Source organism: Heterocephalus glaber, unplaced genomic scaffold (genome assembly GCF_053883595.1).
Source record: "Heterocephalus glaber isolate CG9 unplaced genomic scaffold, H.glaber_assembly_v1.0 deba00000768, whole genome shotgun sequence".
Classification (NCBI taxonomy): domain Eukaryota; kingdom Metazoa; phylum Chordata; class Mammalia; order Rodentia; family Bathyergidae; genus Heterocephalus; species Heterocephalus glaber.
In genome coordinates this window covers 5,760,820-5,787,553 of record NW_028258162.1, presented here as the reverse complement: position 1 = coordinate 5,787,553, position 26,734 = coordinate 5,760,820, and the positions used below count along the sequence as shown (strand labels likewise).

The 26,734-nt window shown below is 35.5% G+C and overlaps 1 protein-coding gene across 9 annotated transcripts in view; it reads right to left on the bottom strand.

The window, feature by feature from the left end:
* The window catches only part of Malrd1 (MAM and LDL receptor class A domain containing 1), a 725,534-nt gene that overhangs the window by 506,521 nt on the left and 192,279 nt on the right, over nucleotides 1-26,734 (bottom strand). For all 9 annotated transcript variants that reach the window (XR_015449658.1, XM_087207225.1, XM_087207223.1 and 6 more), the window contains 4 exons: nucleotides 19,543-19,695; nucleotides 19,043-19,148; nucleotides 18,050-18,417; nucleotides 14,051-14,463 (listed from right to left, as the gene is read on the bottom strand). Coding sequence is in view for 8 of the 9 variants with exons in the window: in XM_087207225.1 (XP_087063351.1) it covers nucleotides 14,051-14,463; nucleotides 18,050-18,417; nucleotides 19,043-19,148; nucleotides 19,543-19,695 (1,040 nt within the window). In the remaining variant the exon portion in view is untranslated. The remainder of the gene's footprint in view (nucleotides 1-14,050; nucleotides 14,464-18,049; nucleotides 18,418-19,042; nucleotides 19,149-19,542; nucleotides 19,696-26,734) is intronic.

Here is a 26,734-nt window from a genome sequence, read left to right as displayed (position 1 = left end):
CTCTTAAGTGAAATAAATAGGACACACATGTGTAAATACCAAATAGTTTCTCTGGTGTGAGAACCTGAAATTGTAAATGAGGATCAAAATGTATAACAGATACTTTGTAATAGGGAAAAGAGATTCAAAGGGGAAGGGAAGGGTAGTGGGAGGGGTTGAGAAAAGGAAAGAAGGGTAAGGAATAAATATGAGAAAAGGAAAAACAGAAACAAAGACTTTGTAAATAGGGAAGGGTCCAGGGGTTGAAGGGAGGGCAGGGGGATGGGAAAAAATAAGAACCAAGATGCATCATGTAAAGGTACAAATTTGCAATGATTAATGTGATCATAATGTACACCTCAAATGTACCAATAAACTTAATGAATAAAAAAACCCCTGCAGAACTGCTTTCTTAAATGGCTGTCCCATATTTTATTTATACCAAAAATGTGTGAATACCATATGCTTCATGTCACAGTGATTGATACGTGTAATACCAATGTTTGTAGCAGCACAATTCACAGTAGCTAAATCATGGAAACAGCCTCTATGCTCATGAAAAGATCAACGGATACACAAAATATGATCTCTCTCTCTCTCTGAGTACTACTCAGCCATAAAGATACATTTGAATCATTTGAAAATAAATGGATAGGTCCTAATACCATAATACTAAGTGAAGTAAGTCAGTGACAGAAGGTTAAACGTTACATTGTTTCTCTGATATCAGATCCAAAATATAAATAATTTAAAGAGTAAAATATAAGAGACATGTTAAGATACAGGGAAGTAGATGCTCCAGAGATAAGGGGATCTGGGGAAGGAAGAATAAAGGAGGGAAGAGGCAGGGGGAGTAAATATGATGAAAATGCAATGTGCACATGTGTCCATCAACAAAATGTCATCATGTATCACATAATACACGTATCACAAACATGTAATAAAAACATTTAAAAATGTTTAAAGAACAAATTTAGAATCAGCTTCATCATGTTCCCCAAAAAGCTATAGGGATTAATTGGGATCGCATTGTATCTAGACATAAATTTGGTAGATTATTGTCCAACTTGGTAGATTTGGTAGTATTTATCCATGAATTTGATATACATTTCTATTTAATAAAGCTTTCTTTAATTTATAACAGGGTTTTATCAATTTTGATCTCCACATCGTTCCTATTTCAAAATATTCTATTAATTTTGACGTTATTTATTGTATGTTGAATTGTTTATAAACTTTCACTTCCAGTTGATTATATACACTGATTTTATTTGCTGTTTTATCCTATGCCTTTGTTCATTCCATTTAATATCTTTAGAACTTTTCTTTAGATTAAGACTATTACATGTATACATCCATGTCACCTAAGAATATAGTTCTCTCTCCTATACCAACAAGTACCTCTTCTTTCTTAATTTCTTCTCTACTTTCCTCCCTTCTTCCCTTTCTTCCTTCCCTTCTTTTTCCCTTCTGATAGGAACTTCAGTGAAATATAAGAACTAGGGAGAGAGAAAATCTTTGTGTTCTTTCCGATTTTATGTAAACTACAAAGTCTTTCACCATTAAGTATGATGTTCACTATATATTTTTGCAAGAACATGTAATCAGCTTAAAAGTACTCCCTTTTATTTCTTTTCTCCTAATTGCTGTGGCTAATGTCTCGAGAACTATATTACACAGGAGTGGTAAGAGTGGACATCCTTGTCTTGTTCCTCATTTTAGCATGAAAGATTTCAGTTTTTGACCATTTAGTATGATATTAGCCATTGGCTTTTCATAGATGGCTTTTATCAGGTTGAGGTAAAGATCATCTATTCTAATTTTCTGTGGAGTTTTCATCATGAATTGGTGTTGGATTTAGTTCAGTGCTTTTTCTGCAACTATTGAGATGATCATATATTTTTCTTCCAGTACCAGGAACAGAACTCAGGACCTTGCGCTTGCCAGGCAGGCACAAGGCCAATGAGCTACATCCCCGGCCTGAGATGATCATATGGTTTTTGTTCTTGACTCTGTTGATATAGTGTATTATAGTCACTGATTTATGGATGTTGAACCATCCTTGCATCTCTGGGATGAATCCCACTTGGTCAGGGTGTATGATCTTCTTGATGATCTTCTGCATTCTGTCTGCCAGTACTTTATTAAGGATTTTTGCATCTATGGTCAGTAGTGAGATTGGCCTATAGTCCTCTTTTTTGATTAGGTCTTTCTCTGCTTTGGGGATTAAGGTGATACTTGCTTACAGGAATGAATTTGGGAGTATTGCTTCTCTTTCAGTTTCATCAAAGAGTTTGAGAAGTAGAGGCATTTCTCAGGCATTTCTCAGATGAAGAAGTAGAAACAGCAAATAAACATATGAAAAAATGTTCACATCACTGGTCATTCGAGAGATGCAAATTAAAACAATGCTGAGATTCCACCCCACTCCAGAAAGAATGGCTGCTATCATGAAATCAACCAATAATAAATGCTGGCAGGGCTGTGGGGAAAGAGGAACACTACCCCACTGCTGGTGGGAGTGTAGAATGGTGCAATCACTGTGAAGATTCCTCAAAAAACTAGGATTAGAAGTCCCATATAACCCAGCTATTCCCCTCTGGGTATGTTCCCAAAAGAATTAAAATAATTATACCACAGTGATATATGTCCAATGATGTTTATAGCAGCACAGATTATAACAGTTAAATCTTGGAAACAGCCCAAGTGCCCATCAACTGGTGACTGGATAAAGGAGATGCTTTTTTAAAATAAAATGGAATACTACTCAGCCACAAAGAATGATAACCTAGAGACATTTATAGCTAAATGGATGCACATTGAGGTCATACTATTAAGTGAAATAAATAGGACACAAATCTGTAAATACTGAATAGTTTCTCTAGTGTGAGAAACTGAAAGTGTAAATAAGAATCAAAATGTATAACAGATGATTTGAAATAGGAAGAAAAGGTCCAAAGGGGAAGGGGAAGTGGGAGGGGAAGAGGAAAGGAAAGAAGGAAAAGGAATAAATATGAGAAAAAAAAAAAAGAAACAAAGTCTTTGTAAATAGGGAGGGGTGGAAGGGTTGAAGGGAGGGCAGGGGGATGGGAAAAAATAAGAACCAAGATATATCACGTACAGGCACAAATTCCCAATGAGAAATGTGATCATAATGTACACCTAAAATGTACCAATAAACAATGAATAATAAAAATGGTCCCTTTTCTTAATTTGCTGAATTTTTATTATAAAATAATGTTGTATCTTATAAATTCTTTTTGTCATCTACTGAGATGATATTTTCTCCTTTTTCAATAGCAATGATATTACTGCATAACTGACATAAACTTCATTTGGTCATGATACATTTAAAAAATATTGTTGGATACAATTTGCTAAAATTAAGAATGCCACATCAAGGTTTGTAACAGGTATCAGTCTGTTTTCTTCTTGTGAAATCTCTGCACTTGTATTAAAATACAGTCCTCACAAAGTAAGCTGGGAAATATTTACTCTTCTTTTATTGAAAGATTTAATTTAATTTAATCAATCAGTGAATATACCTGAGCCTGGAATTTTACTTGGGTATAGTTTTAAATAATGAATTAAGTTTTCTTCAAACAGAGTAGGGTTCAGTTTCCTACTCTTTCTGAGTTAGTTTTGGTAACCTATGCTCATATCATCTAAGTAAGCCAATTTATTGACCTAAAATTTTCCGTAATTTTCCTTTATTGTCCTTTAAATTTCTGCAGACACTGTCATTATATATATCCTGCACAACTATTATTCATATAGTGTTACGCCTACCCTTTATAACTCTAACTGCAAGATAAAAAGAACAGGGTTTACTGTGGCCATAACAAAGGAAGAACGCTCTTTCCTTTTTCTTTGTTGAGAAGATTCAGGCCTGAAGACAGAGAAAGTGGCTTTTATCTCCCTGATCATTTAGAACAGTGACAGACAGAGATCATAGAGTTTTTAGGCCAACTTGTTGAAAACCTTCACTTCTCTTTAACTATATGTATTAATACATGCAATCATTGCAAAAACTCTATGAGGCAGGTACTATTATTATAGCAAAGTACAAATGAAGAATTTGCAGCAGAGAGAAATTAAATAAGTTTCCCAAGGCTGCATAGCTAATAAATAATAGAGCTAGGATTTGAGTAATTGCATTTAGTTCAATAACTTTACACTGTATGACATTAAAAGTTAAATTTATTATACCAGAAATACGACTTTAATCTGAGCTACCTAAAATATAAAATTGAATTGACATTTTATACCAAATAGTAGTACCAACTTTATGTAAAGTTATAACATTTCATAAATTACAGCATAATGGGACATTCTAATTTGTAACATAAGAATAACATTATAAATTATTATTCCTAGTTGTATAAAGTATATTCAGAAGAATATCCATGCAAAACACCTAGCTGTGCATAGCCATGTGACCAGGTAGAAGGTATTAGACATAAAGGAAGCTGTCATTACCTGTGGAAGCAGAGGAAGGGGAGAAACTAAAGAAAGATATATGGATACATCTTCAAATGTATCCATCAAATGAAAGGTCATCAAACAACAGGCCATAGAGGAGCAATAGTGTCTTGGAGGTCAACACAAGTAAACATTATTTAAGAAAGAAAAATGAAGTCCTGGGATAAGACAGAACTTGCTTTCTAGCTTTACAGTCAAGGTTGACTCTGTACATACTGAAGAAATCTTATGAACCCTGCAGTTAGACATTTCTTTGTATTAAGGAAACTGTAGTCATGCGCTAATGGCACACATACATATGTGAGTAGGATGGTGAAGTAAAGAAATAGCCTGTGCCTACAAAGATGTGAGTATATACAAGAACATCCCAAATTTTCCAGAACACTTCTCATTTCAAATAGCCTAACTCATCTCCATGAACATCTCAAGTGTCCTGAAAACTGTAATGGTCACTGGGTGTCTTAGTGTTTTTATTGCTATAGCTGCTACATAACAGCAGAACACCACAGACTGGGTAACTTGTGAAGGCTGGAGATTTTATTCTCACTGCTCAGGAGGATAGAAAGTCCTAGGTCACGGCTCCTGCATCTGGTGACGGCCTTGTTGCTTTCACATGGCAGGGGATCACTCAGAGAGAACAGGCGTGTGAGAGGGAGGGACTGAGTCCATGAAGAGCAAGTAAGTGTGAGAATGTGTGTATTTGTGCATGCGTGTGTGTGAGAGAAGAGCCAGCACACACACATGAATGTGAAAGCTTTTCTTTAAAGCAAAGTCACCTCCCAGATAATTAAGATAACTAACCATTCCTTTGTTAAGGGTGTGAATCCTTCACAAGACTGAAGCCCCGAAGACCTAATGGCCACTTCATGGTCTCACCGCTTAATATTGTAACAGCAATTAAATTTCAACATGACTTCTGTCAGTGACATTTAAGCCATACCAATACGCAAATGAAATCTCCACAGACAGTAACTTACACAAGATACTGGGAGGAAAAAGTTTTTGCTAGATATTCTATATGGATAGAGGTTTTAGGTGCATCACACAACATCCAGACTGGATTGTATTTTAATCATCTTCTCAGACTTTTCTTCATCTTTCTTCTCTACTCTCAATTCTCCTGGAGTCTGGTTCAGGGATCAGTAAATATCCTCAACCTTAATCACTTCAGAATTACATTTATTTCATGTAAATTTCTGTTCCTCCCACTGCCGAAAGGATTGATATCATGAATAAAAAATATACTTCATATGTAGGCATAAAGGAGGCTTAATAAATCTGAAGTTCAATTTTAAAAGTCTAAAAAGGTAACAAGGAAATATTGTGTTTCCAACACAAATAATGACAAAATAAAGCAAAAAGGCATGTGTGTTTGTGTGGAAAAATATTTGTAAGACAGTATCTTGTATTCCATTTCAATAAACTAGTTTCTAACAATTTTTAAACAGAAATCAGACTGGCAAAAGTTGACAATGCTTTTTAAACAATAGTTTCAAAAGTAGTCCTCAAAGTAGCTCCAAGTAGATGTCATTATATAAGAAAGACTATTTTGTTACAACCAGTATAAGTTTCTTCTTACACCTTGAAATTCTGGGAAGTGTTAGAGTAATAATCAGGTATGATTTTCTTTTACCTAGTTAAGGAACATTTGTACTAAAAATGACAATTTAAAATTGTGATACGAACCAAAATCACTAATCAGACACTAAGAAAGAAGAATTTATCATGTCCCTAATGTATAATGACTTGTTATGTTCCAAAAACTATTCTGGAAGGAGGCTGCCCTTAGAGCATAAATTGGTATAGATCACTTTGTTCTCACAAATAGTAACACAGTATTTTCTGCTGAATGGGAAAAAGTCTAAAGGCATAAAGATAAAGCAATCATCCAATAATGAATTACAAAGACCCATACCATGATCATAGTGAACACTATGTGATGCATGGATTTTCTACTGAAGATAAAAGCGGGTGTCATCAATATAAGCAAGCACAACTATTGAGTTCAATATGTTTTACTGATTTAAAACAAAACTTGCACAGAAAAGGCCAATCTGAACTGTTTCACATGAATAAAACAAGTGCAGAGATACACACACACATTTAACAGATATTTCAAAGTTTGTTTCCACAGAGTGAACAATGTACCAATAAAGTGTTCTTTTGATTTTCCACCTAACTACAGAGACTGGCTGATTAAGAAAGATTCATCTCAAATATGTTATTTGAAGTAGAGTTTAACAAAGTAATTAATCATTGATGATTTAATGCAACTTTCTTCATTTCATACCTTTACATTAGTGAACTTAAATATTTTCTTATAAAGTGAAAACTTGCCGGCAGCTATTAGCATATCTAGTATGTTCATGAAAATTCCCAAATAAATCCCCTAGTAGGGATTCCCACACCATTCAGTGGACAGACTCCTCTTAGCAAAATCTGCAAAATGAACATGGCACTACAGACACAAGATGAACATTTTTCACTCTATTCCTCCAGATCTAGCCAGGAATCAGGTAAAGGGAATCAGCAGTATCCAACAGAAGAACTCAGAAGTTGGTACTTTTAACACCAAAGAAAGGGAGGGAGAGGGATAATTACATCAAGTTTCAAAAGAAGCCACAGGCTGAGAAAAGGTTTAAAAGACACCCGAGGGCCAGGGATTTAGCTCAGTGGTTCTGCTGCCTGCTCCACAAGTGCAAGGATCCGAGTTCGATCCCCTGTATCAAAAAATTTTTTTAAAAAGACACTCTAACATTAAAGCATTCACCTTTATATGAAGTATTTTTCTTACCCTTTTTGCCACCAATTGGTAATTTAGTCTCAACTCAAATACTTTTTTCTCTCGTCTGCCTCTTTTCAACGTAGATTGGATACATATTTGGATATTACCATAATTAATTAATCTAATAATTTCCCTTTCTACCTCTAGTAAGGATGATCCTTAATAATACACTATTATAGTTTTTCAGGCCCCAAAATATCATGTGGGGGGCCATCCCATTGATAATGCCAAAAGCAGGCTACAGGCAGTGCAGGCTGTAAAAAGTGAACCTTACAATTGGCTTGTTTTGAGAAGTGAGTCCAGCTGAAGCCTACATGCAGCGGTCAGAGTGACTTGCACCCAAATCCCATTCCCAAAGTTTAAACCTTCTTTACTAAAAAAACAAGGTTATTAACCAAAACCTACATTTTTTCTGTTCTGTTCCTAATTCAAGAATGTTTTCTCTTCCTTTATAAAGCCTTGCCTGCATCAGCAACGTATCCATATCAAATCCACGTAGTTCCTCCATGTAGCCTCTTTACCTCAATCTAATTATGTCACCAATAAATATTGACAGCTCTGGGTGTCCAGGCCCTTTGCTTGTTCAGCTTTGCTTGTACAAGCACTGGACATTCTGGCTCCCCATATATTGGAACACACTGCAGGAGTCTCCAGTAATATCACATGTCACTTAGCACTATAGAAATTTTAACAAGTCCAACAGAATTAAAATAATGGATTTAAAAAACTGGACTTATGTTCAGGCCCATACTGTCTTTCAACTAACCCTATCTAGTTCTTCTATCCTTCTCTGATTGTGGCTCTTCATAAGGGCATCACTTTGCATCAGAGTTTAATGAAGAGGTGTCAAACAGGCTATGGCTTTATTCTAACTTCAGCTCTGGATAGCCTGACAGAAAATTAAGAAGGTTAAGCAAGATTTAGTAGACAGCTTAGTGAGCAACAAATCTATGAGCGTCATTCACTCAGGATTCATGCAAGCAATCTATATCTAAACCTTCCAATGCAAATTCTAGCAAACTATACACACTAAGAAGAAAAATGTTACACAAAATAGCTACAAAACTTATACTTTCAACATTTATGTATTTAATTTCAACGAAAGTGGTATGAACTTAACATTGTAGTACTGTTTTAATTCTAGCACAACTTCAGAAACATTCCCTCCCCAGTAAAAAGTGATTAGGGTTTAATGACAAATGCATAATCAAATTATGATTATTAACAAAAGTTATTAAAATTATGCTATCTCTTGCTGCAAAATCCACCTGGAAAAATCTTCCTTTATTATTAAAGGGTATTAGCAGAGCAGAATGGAAGTCTTTTAGAGTGAGTCAGAAGGTTCTAAGGATTTGAGAAGTCTAGTTGGAGAATCTTTTATTTCAAGGTCTGTGTCCCCTCCCAGGCCTATTTTATACACAAATTTAAACTTTGTGAAAATGAGTCATGTTAGAAAGAAATGAGCTGAACTCTTCAAGTCCTGGTTTCTGTGATGCAAAAGAGCTAATAAGCTACAGTAAGTTAGGATTTTGTAACATTTAGCAGTGACGGTCCATACCAAGAAACTCAGTCCCACAAAGAAAAGACAAAGGGGAGACATATTTCAGTTATGTGTAGGAAAATATTTTCTGCCAATGTATCCAGTGGTAGGGGAGAAAACCACGTGAAACAACAGATTCTCAATACGGGCAGCACCAAGTATACCTGGATTAAATCGTTGGTGAGAAAGTTTGTCAGCTAATGTTAGAATTAAATAATTTATATTGTAATAATTTGCCATCTAGACTCTTCTTTAAGTGTAAGTTAAAATGTGACATACAAGTGAGACTGGGTAAAATAAAGAATTTATATGCTAGAAATCTTCCTTTCAAAAAGTCAGTAGTAAGCTCGGTATATGAATTTAAATATCTTTGGAAGTTATAATTTGAGAGTCTTCAAAAATTTTGATAAAATATCTGTTCTTTCTCATTTTCATTCGACAACCTATTCAATTAAGCATGACCCAAATGCCTTTCCTTGTTGACATGTGAACCCCTAGGTCCTCCACATAGGATATGTTCTATAGCAAGTTGCTTTGCTGATTTGATTTTTTCATAGAAATTTCTTACTGGTATAAAACCAGGAGGAAGTGAGATCTCTCCTATTTAAAAAGCATTCTGAGAAAAGGAATTATCAATGAGCTCTAAGAAATTCTAAATAACCTTTGAAAATGAAGTGAGGCTTATCATACACATTTGTTACCACCAACTTAAAATAATGAAAATTCTCTCAAGAGAAAAAGTAAATTCATTGCTTACATATTAAACTGTTAAGGCTGCTAATCAAAGAATCATTAAAGATAACAAGTAGAGCACTGTGGCCTAAACTCTGAGTTCTAATCATAAAGGTAAGTTACATTTTTCTGATAGTAGTGTTCTGGAAAAAACAGAACATCAGCTTGTCACATATGACAATATTTCACATGTTAGTATGTAGGCTCACAGGTGTACACACATTCTCTCCCCCTCAGACCCCTTCTTCCAAAATTATATGAGCTGAAAAGAGAAATATCCAAGGAAAGCATCTCTTGGAAAAGGAAACATTAAGTTGATATAACCTACAGTGTCCATGCATACATTATATTATCTCTGCAGTGTTCTATAAGACTTCAAGACCAATATTCCATTTGATAATTTTGCATAACATATTACTATTAGTATAGTGTGTTTATTATATAATTGGTATGAATGACATCCCACAACAACCACATTCCAAAAAGCACTGGGATCTTCACACGTTATAATGTCTAAATACCATTATTCTCTTTCATATAGTTCTAATATCATAACTGCTCTGTCTCAAGAAAATTTGAAACTACTTTACAAAATATATTTATAAAAGTATGAGAAAATTTCACAAGATTCATATATTTTGAAAATTAGCCTTCTGAAATACATAAAGCCTCCTCTGTGGCACAGAAGCATATTTTTCAAGATTAGAAGTTTGTAATCTTGATGAAAAGATGGGTTCTCAAGACTTACTGGATTTAGTGTCTGGCTTGGTACACATTCGATTTGAAGATCAAAACACTCAAGATAGTACTGTGACATTTCTCAGAGTAATATTCTCTCAGTCTTTCCGTTTATCTAATATGTAAATGTTTCATTCTATGGGTGGTGTGGACCAAAGATATTAAAATGTCAACATCACTTAGGTGAGTCCTGGAAACCAAAATCTACTTCTTGCACCTAAATAACTGCAAGGCATTAAAGAAAACAGTATCTGGACTTTAATTTATTTATGAATGGGTTGGGCCAAATAATCTCTTTGGGCTTGTAAATTTTCTAATTTTATGAATGAACTTTGACTTGGAATACAAATTAATACTGGAAATAAAGACTATCATTTCTTATGACATTAATCATGTAAATATTAATGTCAAAAACTCCATGGAACCTAAAATGATTGTGACACAGAAATTCTCAAGTTTCATAGAACTAAAACTAATAAAATGATCTTCATATTTGCAAAGAAGATTTAAATAGTTTATATGAAAACAGTAGCATATCTGCAAGAAAAGAGAAAGGCATAGTCTTACATATTCAACATCTAACTAAAATTTACTTCAGGGCAAATCCAAACTGATATTCACCTATCACAATAGTATTAGGTGAAATTCAGCCAATTTTATATAAAATGTATATAATAGTAATCTGAACAGAGAATGTCACTAAATTTTTCAGTTGTTGCAAGTGAAATAATAAAGTAAAATTGTTACAGTCACTTCATGTAAATCAATCACTATGTGATTAATAAATAGGCTCGATACTAGTTTCAAATTACTAAGAAGCTATAATGAAGATATAATAGAAAACTAACATTAAGTACAAAGAGTAAAATGCAAAGAATAGCTCTGGTTTTTGACTAGGTAAACATGAATTCAGTTATTCAGTCAATCAGCCATTCAATAACACTTACTATACAACTGGGTCACAGACACTGCACTCAGTACGAGGGCACAAGGCTGCAGAATATTCGGAGAGAATATTCACAATTCACATATCTGATTAACAATTTCCATCCAGAATGTATAAAACAACTTAAAATGAAAACATAAATAAAATTTTTAAATGATAATAATAAAAAACAAATTTAAAAGTTGAGTAAAAGACTTGAACACATTTCGGAGTAGATATTCGGGAGATAAACACATGAAAGTAAGTTCAACATAATCAGAGCTAGGGCAATGCAAATTGAAACCACAATGATAGGCAACTATCTATTTCAGAATGGCTAAAATTGAGAAGCATGATAATAAACTACTTTGGATGTGGAGGAACTGGGACTCTCATACACTGCTGATGGGAATGAAATAGGGGAAACTTTAGACGACAGGTTAAGAATCTCAAAATGTTACTTATTTCTACTATATGATCCAACCATTATATTCCTGGTTCCTCATCCAGGAGAAGTAACAATGGCTGTTCACAAAAATACATGCACAGAGCTGTTCATAGCATATTTATTCATAACAGCGTAATCTAGAAATAGTCTATTAATAAATAAGCTACTGGATAAACTATCTTATCCAAACGAATGACTCATACATCATATGACATGATGAATCTTAAAATAATTCTGCCGAGTAAAACAATACAGACCCCCCCAAAAAATAGTATATGTTATACAGTTTCCTTGATATAAAATTTTAATCTGCATAAGTTAACGCATAGTATCAGAAAGCAATTTGATACTAAGAGGAAAGTCCTAGAGGGATGTATTATAAAAGTGCATGAGGAATCTTTTGAAGGAAAATTCTCTTTTTCATTATCTTGATTGTGGTGATGGTTTCAAAACTTTCACTATATATAGTTTATTATATCAATTATAACTCAGTAAATCTCATTAAAATTGGTGAGAAGGTTGTATTGACTTTTTTTCTGTCATGATTTGTGCAGCTTTTACTCAGCTGAATACTTCAAACTGATATTCACAAGTAAACAGTTCCTGAATGCTTCATCTACAATCTAGCCCAATCATATTTACTTCATTGAAATGAATAATCTTGAAAAGTTTTATTTTTTCCTTTTAAGCAAATATTTAATAAGTACCTGTGGGGCATAATGCTGGGTAACTGCACTTATACAACATCACAGTTAATTAAAGTGCTGGATGATACTGCTGCTCTTTTTCAGTAGAATAGATACTATTAATATCCACTTTCCAATGGAAGGAAATATACCGTTCCTTCAATTGGACTCCATTTTTGCTATCTTGAATAATTAATTCACACACCATGCAGAGACACTGTCATCATTGCAAGTCTGAATTTCATGTAAAATAAAAGACTAAAAGAATCCTTGGATAGAGTCAAACAGATCAATCCATGTGTAACCCTGGGTGCGTTTCAGATTTCAACTTTGATGTTTATATTCATGACCAAAGGGCTTCTTGGGGAGTCACATGTTTATCTGACTGAAAATGCTTCCCTGTAAAGTCAGTTTTCTCCTGGAAACCAATTCTTGAGGAAATATCACAAATACTAAATATCAGTTTGGTCCAAATTACAGCTGAATTAAATAGACATTAACAATTGACGTGATGCAGATGAGCCATTATTAAATAAAAGTCAAAAACCTCTTCAATTTCACTTCACATCGTTACATGTGTAACATGCATTCTGGCTGTCACACTACATATGGTGGATTGGTTCCCATCTCTATGTTTCTCTAAACAAGTCTCCAATCCCAGTAAGTTTTTACTGATTGAGTCATGTACAAGGTACATCTGTGATTGTTAGGTCTCCAAAGCTGACCTAGAACTAAATGCTTGGCTACGAAACTAAACTAGATTTAGATAGAGCCAGTGATTTAAATTTGGGTAAGTGAAAGTTGTACACATCCAAACGAACAGAAAAGTTCAACCAGAAGTAGGTAAGAAACTTTCTCCAGTATTTGAACAAAGAGAAAAAGAACAAATATTCAAGCCCCTGCATGCTGCATCCTGAGTGATATATTAGAAAGGCAATGAATGACAATAATTTAGAAACTGTGGGTTCCATTCTAATCCCTAGTTTTGCTGCTCACGAGTTATTTGACCAAGGAAAAACAACAACCTCTCTGAATTTTTTTTTCTATCTTCAAAATATGGATCTTCAAAAAAGGATCTTTGACTTACCCTCTTCAGGGAATTGCTGAAATAATCAAATAGAGTGAGAGTGTGTGTGTGTGTGCGTGCGTGCCTGTGTGTGTATCTACCCTTTGCAAAATTATAAAAGCTACGTACACATTTGAATTTGCTTTTACAAGTTTGACTTTAAGAAGACAGGTGAGCTTGAGAGTAGAACACATTGCACCAGAACTAAGGTGATCTGGACTTAAACTTGAGCTCTTCCCCAGAGAGGCGGCATCATTTTTGGATAAAGCATGCACTCAGCCTGCATCTCACCTGCTCACCTATAGAAAGTCAAAGCGTCAAATGAACTATTCAAAATCACAGATTTGTGTGCAGAATCTCAGAAACTCTGCCAATCTCATTTCTTCCCCCAGATTTTTTATTTCAGTAGAACAATCACTTAAAGGAATCTGCAGCTGTTTCCAAGGCCATGTGTTCATCTTTAGAGATTCTAATAACACATTATTGCAGGGAGTCAAGGAGCAAGACAACCCAAACAGCTTTGGTACAACCTTAATTAAATGATAAATGTGTGTCATATAACGTTGATCAAATTCCACGAGCTTTTCATCCAGGAATACAATGACCTTTCGCACTACTCAGACATTCCGAGCCATTTCAAACACACATTCAGAAATCCATTATCCATACCTGAAAGGGCTGCCCACTGGAAACGCTGAGGACTTTCCTTATCCATCTGTTGCCCTGATTCCCAAATACGTGCCACAGCAGCTTCCCTCTTGTGTTACTCCAGACTCGCTGATAGACAGCCAGCCTGTAAATGCGCTTTCCAAACATGTGGTAATAGAGGCGGAAGGTGCAGCCCTTGGAATCAGTGGCATTGAAGATGGGGCTGAGTAGCACAGCACTGTTTTGGAAAACCTGTGGCTCCGAAGATTCTATGTAGAGATAGTGTCCTTGTGCTGTCCCCACAGTATGATCCTTCATTGGCCCTGTATTAATGGTTGAAGTTGGACCCTGGTTCCTGGTCCAATCAAAGTCATCTTCTGTATCTTGCTCCCAGTTACAAATTCCATTTTCAAAGTGACACTGTAGTCCAGGTTCTGAAATCAGTATCAAATCATAGCAAACTTTATTAAAAACAAAAAATAGATATCATTAAGACCACTAATTGATGGCTTGCTCCTACCAAGTTAAGCCTTTTGTATTTAAATATGCAACATCACAGTTTCGGTTTGCTTTTTTGGCTTTGTTTGGCTTTTATGGTTCTAAGGCTTGAACCCAGAGCCTTTGTACTGAGCTACCTCCCCTCTCCTCCCACCTTTTTTAGAGACAGTGTCTCACCAAGCAGCTAAGTTATCCAGGCTGGGCTCAAACTTAAAAGACTCCTCGCTTGGGCAGGGGGATTTAGCTTGGTGGTGCTGCCACCTGCCTTGCAAGCACAAAGTCCTGAGTTTGATCCCCAGTACCAAAAAAAAAGATTCTCTTGCCTCAACCTTCCAGAGTGCTGGGATTACAGGCTTGTAACACCAGGCCTGGCTTAAAGCACAGTTTTAAAGAGTAAATAAATCCCAAGTAATTTACCAAATAAATATTTTGTGGCCTGAAGATGGAATTGCTTTGCCCATTACTTCCTAAATTTTTTTATAGGCACTTCCTACCTTTCTAATAGCTTAACTCCAGACAAATGATCATAATTTCATGGGTGGTTCACTATGACAAATTTCAGGCTCAGTGTATTTCAACCTTAATTGAATCTTCCATTCACCAGGGAACATTAAAGAACAAACTGATAAATATAAAAACCCAGAATTCACCTCCTGAGGCATTGATTTCATTGGTCCAAATCAGGATTGTTTATCAGCTCCCTAAGTGATTCTAATGGAGCAGAGAACACTCAAAATCTGATAAGGTCTCAATATTTAAGAGTCACCTGGAGTGCACGGTGAAATTACTCCATGGAAAACTCCAAAACAAATTACAGTACAGTTTATTAGATACAGATTGAAACCCAGAAAACCACATTTTTAACAAGTATCCAAGATAATTATGATGTAGGTATCCTCCAAATCTCACCCTAAAAAATCCATTTTACAGTCCTGCCCCAAGTTCTAATCAGCTTTGCACAGTAGAGCTAGAATCCAAATCCTTTCTTCTACTCTCATTTAAACTCATATGTAATCTCCTCCCCAAGTTAAGTTGACTTCTGGTTCCTCCCTATCCATCCTTCCCTTTATCATGTGCCATCTTCCCTCTGCATCCTAGAACCCTCCACTTCCTCCCTTGGCTTATCCTTAAATGTTATATTACACATCTTATCGATTTCTGGGGCCCATGGGAAGTGGTCTTTTCTTCTCAGGATTGTAGCTCCTTGAGCCAGGGCTTCTGAACTCCTAACTCTCTTCAGTCAGTAGATAATTCAGACTTAGAAAGAACTGACAAGCCCCATGGCAGTTAAATACATTATTTCTAGGGTAATATAGGAATATCTTCCTCTCCCAAAACATGAAGATTTTGTTGATGTTGCATTTTTGCTTTAGAATAAATGGGATAAAATATATACTGGGAATATTTGGGCCAAGGGGATAGGATTTAGAATTCATAGGTAGTTCCACATTTTGGCTTCATTTACATAATATTTTAAAACAGTAAATGTCAGCTGTCCTTTAACTATTCATCTTAGTAATGGCATTTGGTGCCAAAGGTGGACAGACACCCTGGAACAATAAATAAAAGCATATGTGAATAAAAGCAGCCAGGTGAGAACAAATCGTCTTTCTCTGAAAACCATAGAACAGGAGCTTAGACCTAATGAAGGGAACCGAGCAAGTAAATGTCAAATGGGAGATGCGCTTTCACTTGACATTTCCTCACTTGCAACTAATCAAGCCCAGCTGTGACATGAACTGGGGACGCACAATGTACTCTGCAGGTGTCAGTCTTTGGCTGTGGAACAGAAGGAGAATGTCAAGCTGCTGAGATTTTGACATAAACCTGGCACTAAAGCCAACAGATTTTACATCACCTGTCTTCATGCTGACTGCATGCTCCATCTTATCTCCAAGGGGAATATATGGAGCTCCATCCTTCAGTGAAAGACCACATCACTACACATACTTCAGAAAATACACCATGGGCTTCTGAGTGCCTAGTGCACACTGTGTAAGAAATGCTATCTCGCAATGGAAAGCTGGGAGAGAAACCGATATCCCAGTACCACCACTACTTCCTACTAGTGCATAATCACAAGCAGTGTTATGATATTGTACTTGCCACTCCCCTCCTTCTATTCTACTAAGTTAATACTGGGGAAGTTTGAAGGATCTTTTGCCTATTCTTAGGAGCACATAAACACTTTTTTACACGAAGGATTTAGAGAACTTGAAAAAGGTGAAACAACTTTTCAAATGTGCAAACATAAGTTAGTTTTAGGGCAAGATATATTTCTTATGACAGTTATTGTCAAAATCATCAATTTTACACAGTAAGTTGTATACATTTCATGAGATGCATAGTAATTCTGACTCTAACATGCCAGACTTTAATATGACTTTGTTATTAGTACTTACACATCACAGGGAACACCCATGCATGGCTCTCTACAATGATTTATATGGAACTTTCTTAATGTTTCCCATGTCTTGTACATGCTATGGCTCTTTCGTTTATAATGAGCTTCCTGATTTAATAAATATATAACTTGGAATTTAATAATTATTACAATTTCTGGACAAAGACCCTGAGCTCCAGTAAAGACGCAAGCTGTTTTCTTTTCTAATAGACTTTTCTGTAATTAAAAAACAATTTGCTTCTGATTCATTTTCAGAAGTGCACTAAGCACTCCTGGAGCTAGCTTCATCATACTCGGAGCTCCACACGATCAGATACCACAAATGTTTGTTAACTGAAACCAGAAAGTAGGACTAACGTTTTATACCCTACTCTCTACTTCATAGAACCCAAACATGAATGTCTCTACTTCTGTTCTCCAAGCTTTACCTGCCATGCCACCTTAATTCACTGCCAACGGCTCTCCCTTGGGGTACAGACAGTTCCCTCATGGATCTCCAGAAATCGACTCCCCTCCTCCCGTCCATATCCACAGGGACATTTTTCAACTTTCTGAGCATGTTCTATTATCTCCCTTCTTAAAACCTTTCAAATATAAAATACTTCTTTAGGAAAAACTCTGCAGCTCTGCAAATCTTGCCTCCTTTTCCCTTCCATCTCCTCACGCCAGGGACATCAGCTATCCTCCATCTACATTGTAGTCACACACCTGGGTTTTTGAGATTTGTCTTATTATTTTTCAGATCTCAGCAAAATCATCAAACTCTAGAAAGTCCAATGCCATTATTATATAGAGTCACAGTATGCCTGTTCATAGCTTTGGTCAAAGCTACTATTTTATTTTTCTTTATCAAATAATTGAATATCTATTCTTTGAATAGACTGCAACTTCCATGAAGGCAGAGATTCTGTAATTTTATTTACCACTGTATTCCTAGTATCTTGTTAGTAAATCTATCTAATACTGATGTCCCCAATGAATGAATAAACAACACAATAGTCATCAACTTTAGGACTAAGCCTTAACCTCATTGGCTTGGCTACCTAAAAAAGAATCAAAAGTCCTCACTCGCAAAATGCATGAGAGGCTAAAAAAGAAAAAGGAACCCAAAAACTTACCACAGTCAGCCTCATCTGTCCAATCTCCACAATCATCTACCAGATCACACAACTGAGCCTTTTCCACACAGGCCTTGGTGTGACCACACCAAAAATGATCTGGTGATTCGCAGCTCTCGGCAGGAGGTGGAAGAGTGCAGTTTTCAAATCTGATGTCATCAATAGCTGAGACCCCAACATACATGCCCAGACTGACTTTATTCAGCAACAGATAGAAGGGTTGGGTGAGGCGCCCTAGCTGAATGGCCACCTCTGACCATTGGTTGCCTTGGTTGTACAGCACTCTCCAGAGGACAGTGGAGTCGTTGGAGTTTTCCAGATGGAGCACCAGCTCAGCTGCTCCCACAGACAGGCCATAGTTATAAAACCTGAAAAGACCAAACACAAGCAATGGAAACCATTTATGGAACTGTGCACTTGGCCTAAAGTCTATTAATAATTAGTTGTCAAGCTGACACCTTTCTTTTTTGCAGTATTTGTGGCTGCATGTTTGGAGGAGCTTATGTGCTAAGGTGGAAGCCTTTCTCAAGGAGCTCATGCAGAACAGCGTAAACATCTTCACTCAATTATCCAGTGACTGATGGAGGGGAAGAGTCCCTTTCACCTTGACAGAAAACAACTAGTGGGGCACTGTGGTGCAGGCCTGTAATCCCAGTAGTTTTGGGGGCTGAAGCAAGAGGATTCCAAGTTCAAGCCCAGCCTAGGAAATTTAGCAACTTGGTAAAACCCTGTCTCAAAACAGAAAAAGTTTTAAAGAGCTGGAGTTGTACCTCACTGCAATGGCCCTGGGTTCAATCCCCATTATGATCACCACCAATGATAATAAAATAACAAGAATGATATGTTCCTATAATAAATGCAAATTATTACTATAATGCAGTATCTATTTGAAAAGTAAAACCAGGTTATAACCAGAATAGCTAACAAATGAAGGAGCATGTCTGCAAACACTAGACTACTAGGGTAACTGACTTTATTGCCTTTAATATTTACCAGAAATACAGTGTACAGCCAGGTCCTGTTTGGCTGAAAGTTGGACTCTGCAGTTTAGCAATTTGAAAAAGGCTGCTGCTCTTCTTCAGAATGAACATAAAATGCCCTATCAAGATACAAAAACAAAACATTAGTAAACCTCCTGGATTCCACAATGAATCTGTCTCTTAATCCTACATTGAGTAAGTTTCATAGCCAACTAAAATTAAAACTATGTACCAATTTAAAAGAGCAATAGAGGAGCTGTTAGTCAAATTTGTTTTCATACATACTGCACTGCTATCTACATATAGTTTTAAATGATGCCAAAAGCAATCAGTGATCTCAGTTCAACTAGCCAAAAATATATCTATTGCTTATCTGTTCCACTTGTAAAGGAATCATTTCATGCAGACAGCGAAAACATAATGTCCCACTGTTTGTAGTGACAGAATTGCTTCTCTTGCTGGACTGTAGTCTAAAGAGTAAACAGAAGTAGGTAAAGCCTCTCTGTTTCCTACCTGAAACTGTGTTGTGAGTGTGATCCCGAAGAGGGGCCTGATGCTCAAAATCAGCAGCGACATCACGTGGGGAGCTCCATATCCAGTCAAAATGGTCACCACAGACTGCTTCAAACCACGTACAGCTGTCGGCTTCAAAATCACAATCGGAAACTGAAGAAGAAAAATGGGCTCTTAGGCGCTCTCTCCACAGGGCTCCCCCACTTTGAAAAGGTAGAGCTGAAATGGAAATGACCCTAATACACTTCTCTAAAGACTTCAAAGGACACATTTGAGGAGACAAAAGAAGATATTATTTTTTATTAGAAAAAGGGACCTGTGCTTTGCATACCAGAAACTGGGAAGCCAAAATACTCAAAATAAGAAATTTAATTAATTTCACAAGTGTTTTCTAAGATATAGCATCATTCATCTATTCTACTTATAAGATTGCCAAGATTTTCTTAATGCATTCAGATAGCCATGTCAGATTCCCCTGCTATGATGAATGGAAAGTTTTGTTACCAGAGAATATTTTACACTAAGCCATAAAAACAAGCTGTTAAAAAAAAATTAATATTTGAAAAATGCAAGATCCACTATATTTATATAATGTAAACTCCTGATTTTTACAGAGCTTAATGTTTCACAAATAATTGTATGCATTGCCCATTTTTGTACAGGGAAAAAAATTTTAATTCATTTTCTTCAGGCTAATATTAAGAGAAATAACATCCATAAAGAATTCTGGAAAAAACATAAGAAGAAAAGAGGGATAAGAGAGAAAGGGAAAGAAAGTGAAGTTATGAACAGTAGTAGTATAGATTTATAGGTAAACTATAAGCAATAACTACCAAATTCCTTGTGTAATAGACACTATACGCAATGCTTTACAGAGATACAACTATCAAAACCACCTAAGAGATAGGTGGGTTTTTTTGGTCAGGGCCATTGTTTCACAAAGGAAGAAATAGAGATTAGGAAAAGTTATTAATTTAACCATGGTTAGGAAGTTGTATTGTGGGATTGGAATTCAAATATTTTGATGCCTAGTTCAATATTCTCTGTTAGTCCTGACAATAACTGTTGTCATTAGATTGAAAAAGCATAAACCAATTTACTTGGTTTAGTGTAGATGTTCAGCTGTTACATTATAAAAATGCAAAATGAGGTTCATTTCCATTAACGATTATTACACTGGGATCCTTTGCCATTGGCTATTTTTAATCCAATAATACAGTTAAAAATGCATACATATTTCCTTGTAAAAGGAATTAGGAAGGCAGTGATATATATGTTTCAGAGATAAAAGTATAAAGTAAATCACTAAATAAAATTTTAAAACTTAGGACAGCATTTTAATCTAATGATAGTTTTCATTTTTTTAAATGCCACTACTATATGTAGAGGAATGTGAGGTAATAACAGTACAAATATTTAATTTTTTAAAGTTTCTATGAAATATGTAACTTCACAAATATATTTACTTTCTATCCAATTTCCTGCTCCCTAATTTGACAAGCACAGTATTTCCAAATCTTACCAAGTCATTTCAATGTGTGAATCCATCTAAAAATAAATATTTTTAAGGTGCTCAATCTACTTGAATAATAAGCAGCTGTATTTCACTACACAGATAAAATTAGAAACAAGCAAGATGAAGAAATGCTACTTAAAAACAAAAAGTAATAATGAACACTACAAATGAGAGAGAAAATACAAAAAATGTTTAAAGTTTTGTATTTTTAAAGTCTGCTTCTATTTCTAAGTGTATGATGTACAAACAACATATAAATATACATAGATTCTGGGGATTTCAAAGTACATCAGTAACATTTCAAACCCTGGGAAGCAAATGCTTTGATTTCTATTTCAGACAATCTGGAAAACAGGATCAAGGAGTACTTGTTACACACATATAAAAACAAGCTGTTACTACTGTTTAATATCCATCCCACACAGCTACCTGGAAAGAGAATCTAATTATGTACTGGCCAGGGAGACACTGCTGCAGATATAATGAATATTCAAATGGTAGTAAGATTTTTAAAAATCACTGCAATGACTCTAGTTCTCTTGGATAAGGCCCTTCAAAACAGTTGTTTTCCCCAGTATGCTTAAGAAATGCCTCCATTCTTATGTTTATTGCAGACTTATTCCCAATAGCCAAGAAATTGAAGCCAGGCACGGAAAGACAAATACCACATGAGCTCCCTCCAATACAGAATCTAAAACAGTTGATAGCATTGAAGTTGAGAGTAAACTAGCTCTTACTAGCTGCTAGGGAGAGTAGGTCAGAGGGAGGGTGGGGAAAAGTTGATCAATGTGCAGTAATCCGCTCACATAGAAATAAAGAGGTTGTGTGCACTATTGCAGAGCAGGGTGGCTACAGATAATGATAATGTACTGTGCATTTCAAAGCGGTTAGAAGAGTTGAATTTGAATACTTTCGTCACAAATACATGATGTTTGAGGACACAGAGATGCTTACCCTTATTTGTACACTGCACAGTGCAGACGTTTATTGAAACCATAGGATGCACCCTATAAATATGTACAGCGTATGTCATTTAAAACTATTCTACGTAATTTGTAAACACAAAACTGCTGTTGAAATTTAAATATACTTTTCTAGTTCCTATATACTTAAATTACTCCATGCATTTAAAAATGTAAATTAATCATACATGTAATAATCGGTAAAATTAATCTAGCTAGCCAGTAATTGAATGGGCATGGAAAATTATGCACTGTATATTCATGTCTAAATAAGAAACACAATACTCTGGGTATGTTTTAATAATTGAAGCTCAAGGATTTTTCAGTTTCTGGAAATCAGTTTCACTGATTTCCCCAATTATCACTGTCACAAGCATCATCATTCACAGTTACCATTTACTCCGAGATCAACATGCACCAATCTACACGCTCAAGGGTCTTATACTCACAACAGAACACTGTTGACACAGGACTTCTGACAATTACGCTAATGGGTAGAAAAGCTAATGACTCTACAGCCACTTTTAATTACTGTGAAAAAAATTAATTATGCAAATATTATGTATATTAATTATGCAAATATATTAGTTGCCCCGAGAAAAAGGCATTAGGTGATATCTGCTAGGCTGAGAAAAAGGTCCATCACTGTCATCTGTACAGGCTTTCATTGAAGCCAAAGATGAAATTTTGTAGGAGCCAAGAAAATTTAGGAAGAAAAATATCCAGAATCAGATCGTATCTCATTCCCAATTCACAGTAAACTTTGCAAGGAGTAAACACCAAGTGTGCAAAAGTGAAGTCTAAGTCGATCATGTGGGCCTCACACAACGATGTGCATATTCACAGGAGGAAATAGGTCCTGACATAACATGTGGTTGAATGTCAGCCTCTCTCTGCTCTTAGCCACACAGGCAAGATACCTATGTTGAGTTTGACAGAGGGGTCTGAACTAGATGTGGGGACAAAATACTTGACAATTACAACTTAAAGCAGAAAAGGATTATTTGAGTGGTGATTTTATAGGATTTAGTCTCTGGCCAGTTAGCTCCAAGACAGAAACATCATGGCAGAAGAGCACAGTGGAGCAAAGATGCTTAGTTCATAGCCATGGCATCCAGAAAGCAGAGCAGGGAAGAGCACCAGAGAGCAAGGGACCAGGGACCAGATATGGTACCCAAAGTCATGCTTCCATGAGCCACCCAGACATATCCAGAAGTAAGCTTTCTTAACCCTCCAGGCGGCTCATGAGGCAATCAGGTTGACAACCCATTTTAGTCACAAGGGCCAAGCCTATGCATGGTAACTACCCAGAAAATACCCAGAATCCAACTGTGGCTTACAGAGAGAGTTGAGCCATCAAAGACATCAATGCAGTATGGGAAACATCTATTGATATATGTACCAATTATTTAGGAAATATCTTGGAAACTATTACAGTGCCTATTTTATATATGAGAAATATAAGTTTGAAATAGGAATAATTCATAATCTTTCAGAGCTCAGTAATACTAAAAAAATTCCAACCTAAACCTGATGTCAAAGCCTACACTCTAAAAAATTTGCTGCTATTAGATAAGTAGACAATTATAACAAATTTAATAACTACTTGATGCCAGATACTATGCTATGCATTTTAAATGGAAGATAATACAAAATCTAAATATGTCTGACCAGGAACTGGCTGTGAAAGTACATTTTAAGCTACATAATAATAATGGCTATAAGTTCGTTAGAATGACTTTCCTTGTTTCTTTTAAGATTTTGTTCTTTAGATTTCATGACCTTTCTGAAAATTGGAGGATGGACAATAATTAAATTTTCTAGAATGCTCTCTTAAGTTGACTGATGTACTGTGACTGAGCAGTTACTATAAATTTCAAATGTATTAATACTTGTTCTCCACTACTTCTCTGCTCTTACTTTACAGCTTGTTCTCTACTATTGTAATTCGAGTTTTAGGCATTCCTCTGCCTTCAAAAGGTTATATATCTGGAGTTATACTAAGGTTGAAGTAATTGAACTTTGGACTTTATTAATATTTAATATCCACTAACAATTTAAAATGTGATGTATAATACTGAGTGAGTTTGCAAAAGTATCATGAAGAAAAATACCTATATAAATGAATGGAAGTAATGAAAATATGTTAAAGAAACATAAATGAACAAACAACATTTGATATTCAAAATCACTGCATTTTAAATAAGAATTATTAAATGACATTATTTAACATATGTTTGTAAAGCTAGCCTCTGATACAGACCTACGCAGGCCCTGTTGGGAGAATTCCCCGTGGGTCTCTCCTGTTTCTACACATCATGGTGAGCAGAGCTGTTATCTGCGCCTTCTTCTCAGGCTGTTCTTTAAAGGATAGCTAAATAGCAAATAGCCATAGAAAAGAGATAGTGAATCCTCTACAAAAGGGAGCAAGTTATTAGTCTGTATAATAAAGATAACATCTCTCTCTAAAACAAAGGTCAAACAAGTTTATTTCTGGGCCACTGGAAAAGATTTGAGTTCCAGAAGCTCGGACTTCCTTAGGTGTAACCCAAACCTAGTTCATGGTACATCCACCTGGGTGTCTCTGTGTTTCCCTACCTAGGGAACTCAGCGGGGCAAGAAGGACCAATACAAACAGGACGCCCATGCTGTTTACTCTACCATTAATGATAAAGTCCTCTGTGTGTGACACCAAGTCTCCTCTTGTCCACCAGCTCCCATGAAATTACAGCAGCCTAACTTGTCAGCTTACAAGTAGGGTAAAATTTTAAACCCTTTATGTTGCTTGACAGCTAGTACATTAAATATTGTGTGTATAGGCCCGTCGTTAAGAAACTTAGAATCTAAAGTGAGAAATTTACAAGCACATCTCCAATTATGATAAGTAATAACTATCATGTATTCATTCATTTTCCATACACCTAACAAAAATTTGAACACGTTATATGTTTAAAGACTAAAGGGTGTAAGAATACAGCAATGAAAAGAATGGAGGAACAGAAGCAAAAGTCTTTACATATGGGAGTTGTGAGAGCAGGGAGCATGAGAAACAAGATAAATATGCTGTAGAAGTGTTGCAATTTCATAGAATGTGAAGACAGAAAAGTGGGTAGTTAGGGAAACATCTGAAGGAGGTAGGAGAGAAAGCAGGCCAAGCAGCTACATAATGAGTGCCTGACACAGAGGGGCCAGCAAGGACAAGAGCCATGAGGCAAGAGCACACCTTTCATGCTCTAGGAATATCAGAAACCAGAACACACCTTGAAGACAATGAGGGAGAGGAGAGACAGGAAGTGAAATCAGATGGATCCCTTTAAATTTTTAGTTTGAATATTTTAAGCAGAAGCATGACAAAACAGACTTAACTGAATTGTTGTATCTGCTGTCTTGAGAAGAAACAAAAATGGGAATGGAGAAAAAATCAAGAAGAAGGGTACTGCAAACATTCAGACAGAAAATGAGAATAGTATGGGCTGAGTGGTAGCAATGAAAACAAAATGAACTGTTCTGGAAATGTTTTGAAGTTAGACATGACACGGGTTTTTGACATCAGATAAGGGGTATAATGGAAGATGCGTTGATATGATTTCAAAGTCTTTGGTCTAAGTACTTCAAACAATGGATGTGTCATTTAAAAAATATAAAAGACTGAAGAAGCAGGTGAGGGAAACATAACTTTAATTTAAATATGCCATATTTAATAAATTTTTCAAGTGATCATGTTGAACGTTAAGAGCTGTATACTTAGATCTAGAGTTCAGGCGAGAACTCCTATATGGAAATATACATTCAGAGACCATCTAAGGGACAAGAGAATTTTATAAAAACAGGACAAAAAACCATCCATTCACAGATTATGTAACATGATATAGGGAAAGCCTTAAAGTTTACAAACTATTTTTGGAACTAATAAATGAACTTAGCAAAGTACCAAAATACAAAATTAACTCACAATATTGGCTGCATTTCTATACATTAATGATGAACAATCCCAAAGAGAAATGAATAAGTCAATACCTTTGTAATAGCATCAAAATAATACATAGAAATGAACTAAGATGGTGAAAGATTTGTACATCAAAATATACAAAATACGTCTGAAAGAATTTTAAAAATATATAAACAGTGGGAAAATATCCAATACTTATGGGTTAGAACACTTAATATTGCTAAGATGTTAATATTATCCAACAAAATCTATAACTTCTATCAAAATTCCATTTCTTCCAGAAATGGAAAAGCCCATCCTGAATTCCATATTGAATCTCATTGGACCTCAAATAAAACAATCCTAAAAAGAAAAAGCTTTTGTGATTATGATTTCAAAACCTACTGCAAAGGTATAGTATCCAAAATATACTATTTTGGAAATTAATGTAGGCTAATGGAACTAAGCAAAGATTTCAGAAATATGTAAATATAACTTGAAATTGACTTTTTAATGAAGATGTCAACACTATTCAATGGAAGAAGGACACTGTTTTCAATAAACATTTCTAGGAAAAACTGGACAATCATATGTAAAATATAAAGTTGGTCTTTTATCTAACACTATGAGCTAATACAAAAATTAATTCAAATGGATCTATAACTTAATGAGAGATCAAAAACTATAAAGCTCTTAGAAGCAGAGGGAAGAATCATCATGATGTTGGATTTGTCAGTGATTTTTTTTGTATATGACAGAAATAGCAAAGGCAACAAAAGAAAAATA